Here is a 5,109-nt window from a genome sequence, read left to right on the forward strand (position 1 = left end):
GAGTCCTCCCTGGACGCCGGCCATGGACGGAAGAGAAGGGAAGAAGAAGAAGGAAGGAAGTTGTCTTCTGTGATCTCTGACCTTCCTCTGAGCTTACGTAGATATATGGAATGGAATATCTCTGGCCAGTTTTGCTGTCTGTCTAACTCAGCCTCCTACGGGGGGGTCACAGATCTCCCCACAGTGTCTGAGCCGGCAGAGTGCAAGTGCGACATTGAAGCCCCAGTAGTTACAAAAACATTCCACTGTCTTATCAGCCTAGCAGAACATGCTGTTGCTAGTTACAAGAAAGCTTACTGAAGGAAAAAAAAATCAGTAAAAAGAAAAATTGGCTTCATCCTGGCTCAAACCAGGATGTTATATATATTGCAAATGAAGAATTTTAACTTGAAAATGAAACCCAGTGACATACTGTTTTTACCTAAAATTTTTCATCTAAATAGTTTATTGGGTTTTCAAAGTTTCAGTATATGGTTCTGAATATCTTTAGCAGTATGAAAAATAAGTGTAAAGATGGTGCTGGTTTACCTCCTCTAATTCGATATGATTGAGTCTTTATGCCAGTGGCTTTAAACTGATTGTTTTCTTTTAGCTTTTTGTTGTAAAACTCACAGAATCACACAGAATCACAGAATCACCAAGGCAGGAAAAGACTTTTAAGATCATCAAGTCCAGCCTATGCCCTAACTCTGGCGCATCAGCCAGACCATGGCCATAAGTGTCACATCCAGTCTTTCCTTGAACACATCCAGGGATGGTGCCTCCATCACTTCCCTGGGCAGTCCGTTCCAATGTCTAATCACCCTCTTGGTGAGGAAGCACTTCCTAATATCCAACCTAAACCTCCCCTGGAGCAGCTTGAGGCCATGCCCTCTTGTCTTGTTGCTAGCTGGCTGGAAAAAGAGCCCAGCCCCCACCTGACTACAACCTCCCTTCAGGTAGTTGAAGAGAGTGATAAGGTCCCCCTTGAGTCTCCACTTCTCCAGGCTAAACAACCCCAGCTCATCCCTACAAGACATTCCCTCTAGTCCCTTCACCAGCCTCGTTGCTCTCCTCTGGACCTGCTCCAGCACCTCAATATCCTTCTTGATGTGAGAGGCCCAGAACTATACACATTATTCGAGGTGAGACCTCAAAAGTGCTGAGTACAGGGGGAGAATTACATCCCTGCTCCTGCTGGCCACACTATTCCTGATACAAACCAGGATACCATTGGCCTTAAGCAGTTAATGAATTTGTCCAATTATTTTAATCAAAGTTTTGATTAAAATAGAAGCAATATTTAGCCAAAGAAGTTTTAGATTTTTCTTAAAACCCATTATACATTATAGCAAAGAAAAACCTCTCCTAAGGAGTAAACTTGCTTCTTTTACAGTGCAGTGGAAATATCCTACCTCCATGTCAGGATATTTTTCAGAGGCAGATTGCACTTGCAGATTATTTTTATTTCCAAGATTACTGAGAAAAATAAATATTTAAAACTACTTGGGTTTTTGTTTTGTGTGTTTTTTGAGGCTGTTTGTTGCGGTTTTTTAAGCCTACTTTGTGTAAAGAACAAATTATTTAAAGCCATACTATGGAAGAAATTTACAGGGATCTCCTGATTTGCAGATTTCTGTTGATTAAAATATATATATATGTATATATATATAAAATGCACTGTGATATTTTTAGATTCTCTTACCATAAAAGGAAAAAGTTGATATGTTTTCACCAACCCCTTATTTTTACAAGGAAAGCCAAGAGTGTTGAACTGTGCTGTTTTACAGGAAGGAAAGATTATTTTTCTCTGTAGGCTATATTTGTACAAGAGAAATTATTACAAATTACACCTGATTTAGCTATTAATAATGTTATTGCATTATTTAGTAGTGTTGGGTTGTCATAATTAACCTCGTGTATGTTTTTATAATTTGTGCAAACACAAAAATACAGAAATTCTGTGCCCTGTGCTATATTTAAATGGTCATATTTGATAAGACATGTTTTAAACCCATTGATAATAGATGAGTCAGCCTGTGAAGTGGAGAGAGTTGTATTCTCAATATTTTTGTGTGACTTAACAGTCTTTTTGTGTAAGAATTCCTTCTAGCAGTAAAAAATAGACTGATCAGAGCAGCCACTGGTGTGCATAGTTCAATGAAGAAAACACTAGATGAGAGAGTTTAGATTTTGATTAAGGTATATAATTCTTAAGTAGGGAATGTGGCAAGCTTGCATCATTGTGCTTCCCAGTAATATACAGAAAGCTTCTTTGTGTTTGACCAGAAGAATACAGTGAGACATTGAAGACTTGTAACTTAGAGTTACAAACCTGTTGCTTGTAATTTCTAGATTTCTATAAAAAACTAATTTAGTTTCATAAAGGAAATACAATATTTTGTGTGTGTGTATGTAAGTATATTAAAATAATATTATATTTCACTTGGTAAGGATAAAAATTTGACTTGTTCACACTATCTTGTTTTTTCTTGCCTGTTACAGAACAATGACACTGAAGATGAGGAGAGATTATGGAGAGATCTTATTATGGAGAGAGTGACAAAATCTGCTGATGCTTGTCTTACTGTCATCAATATTATGACATCACCAAATATGCCTAAAGCTGTATATATTGAGGACGTAATAGAAAGAGTAATTCAATACACAAAATTTCATTTGCAGAACACTCTCTATCCTCAGTATGATCCTGTGTATAGAGTGGATCCTCATGGTGGTTAGTATGCTAAATGTTTTGCATTTAGTGTTTTGTTGACATTTATACATACCTTCAGATGTGGGTATCCAACTTCAAGAACTGTTTTAAAAATCCTGGATCCAGAATTCAGAGCAATTATGTAAATAAGAAAGTTTTGAAATTTATGAAATTTTTCTTCTGTAAGCAATTACATTTACCAATCTGTAATCATGGAGTTGTTTTGGGGACATTTTTTGAGGAAGATTAATGTCTTTCTAGTATTTGATGTAAATAAAACAATGAAACAATTAATAAAGTTTGTTTTTTTTTCTAGGTGGTGTTTTAAGTTCAAAAGCAAAACGTGCCAAGTGTTCCACCCACAAGCAAAGAGTTATAGTTATGTTGTATAACAAAGTTTGTGACATTGTCAGCAGTTTATCAGAGTTGCTAGAGATACAGCTTCTTACGGATACAACTATTCTTCAGGTAAGTTTTATCAGAATTTGTGTCTCAGAATGTTTGTTTTTCTTTTCCCAGAGAAACTGTAAAATGTGATTGCCTCAATGACATGAAGTATGAAATCAGTACAAACTTTTGAATTGTTAACATCACTGACTATTTTGTTGTGTAGTATGTAATCTGCAGAAGAGCATTTAATGTTCAAATCTTTAATGGCTTCTATTGTTCACTTAAGAAAACCTTAACCTGAATGTATTCAAATATCCTTTAATAACTTTATTTGCACATAATATTAAGTAGTACATTTTTAATACCTTACCGGCTGAATGAATAACCTACTTTTTAAACTGCATAAATATCAGTTTATCAGACAAATATAATTTAAAAAAATTATTTCTCTTTATAGGTATCATCTATGGGAATAACACCTTTCTTTGTAGAAAATGTCAGCGAACTACAGTTATGTGCCATCAAATTAGTGACAGCAGTAAGTAATTTTTCATTTGCATTTTCATGTTCCAGTACTTCTGAGAGTTCTTAGGACATTTACATAGGCTGTATTTTTGCTGGTAGAGAATTAGAGTTTAGAACTAATTTTACAATTTGGTATCATAACCTAGGAAGAGTATTAAATCTACCTGAGCTGCTCCTATTTGCAGAGTACCCTGTAGGAAGAAATAGCCTACTTAAGCTGATGATTTTACTTAATTTTAGTTATGCTTAAATTGTAAACACAAACTCCTTCCTCTTACTTGTCCTTTCTTGTCTTAAGAAATCTTAGCAATGTTTTTTTTTTCTTATTTCCTTTGTTATGATTTGAATTTATGCAATGGAATAACCTTCTATAAAAGCTTCTATAAAATAGAATGTCCTTGTCCTCATAAGAAGTGACTATGTGAAAAATTCATGGGGCACATAAAATATTATTTCAGGAAAACGGCAATGCAACATAGATGTGCTTGTTTAAGTGGGAGTTTTCCATCTTTGTAAGGATGATGTACTCCAGTGTTTAGAAAAGTAGCTCTGCCTAAACTCTGCAATCCTGACCCCATAAATTGAAATAATTTTTCATATCAGGCAAACATTAAAGCTTAGGATATGAAGTAAAGCTGTTTTTTCAAATGTACTGTAAAACCATACATGCATTCATGTTAATTTGTTACCACTGAGTTTTGCTCTGTACTTGCAGTCTGAAAGCTTAGCATTACACTGACTTTCTTATATGGTGCATTGTGCCATAGGCAGAATTTTTTAAAACATACAGTATTTTTAAGAGCTATTACACATGCAAATTTTTCGAATCTGTTGTTGAAAAAGTTTTAATGTATTTTAGAAAGAAATGCTTGCTTTGAAAAAGCAAAGCAATGCATTAAAAACAAGGTATGCATTAAACAGAATTTATTTAAATGCCATGTAAAGTGAATGTTTCTATATATAATTTTTAACAATCTATTTAACAAGTGATATTTTATGTTGCTAAATATTTTTTAACAATCCTACAACTGTTAAATAGGTGTTCTCCAGGTATGAAAAACATAGACAGTTAATACTAGAAGAAATTTTCACTTCCCTTGCAAGACTACCAACTAGCAAGAGGAGTTTGAGAAACTTCAGGTAATCTCTGAAATAGATTGATAATTTATAGACAGTAGCATTTACAGTTTTGTAGATGTAGGATTTTAGGGGTCAGTATTAACAATTTATTTAAAAATCTGTGACTTCACACACTGTGCTTTGTTAAAGGTTGATATTTCAAAACCTCTAGTGAGAGCAGAATAGGCTGACAAATATATTTTGTAATAATCACTGGTTTATGCCATAATATTTATAATAATTGAAATATTTTATTCTTTGTCTCTTTAAGGATGTAAATGAGTGTAATGTTAGTTTGCATTCAAAGGTTTTTTGTTGGAAAATTATTTGGTTCTGTTTGTATAGATTTTATATAATTTCTTCATTGCTAAAGTTTAATT

The 5,109-nt window shown here is 33.9% G+C and overlaps 1 protein-coding gene across 1 annotated transcript in view; it reads left to right on the forward strand.

Moving 5' to 3' along the window:
- Positions 1-5,109, forward strand: part of LOC104390822 (nipped-B-like protein) — a gene marked incomplete at both ends in the record, with an annotated part of 102,409 nt that overhangs the window by 67,580 nt on the left and 29,720 nt on the right. The window contains 4 exon segments of the mRNA XM_010000026.1: positions 2,485-2,716; positions 3,012-3,163; positions 3,543-3,623; positions 4,650-4,750. Of these exon segments, the coding sequence (XP_009998328.1) occupies positions 2,485-2,716; positions 3,012-3,163; positions 3,543-3,623; positions 4,650-4,750 (566 nt within the window).

Source organism: Chaetura pelagica, unplaced genomic scaffold, assembly GCF_000747805.2.
Source record: "Chaetura pelagica isolate M959 unplaced genomic scaffold, ChaPel_1.0 scaffold476, whole genome shotgun sequence".
NCBI classification, from domain to species: domain Eukaryota; kingdom Metazoa; phylum Chordata; class Aves; order Apodiformes; family Apodidae; genus Chaetura; species Chaetura pelagica.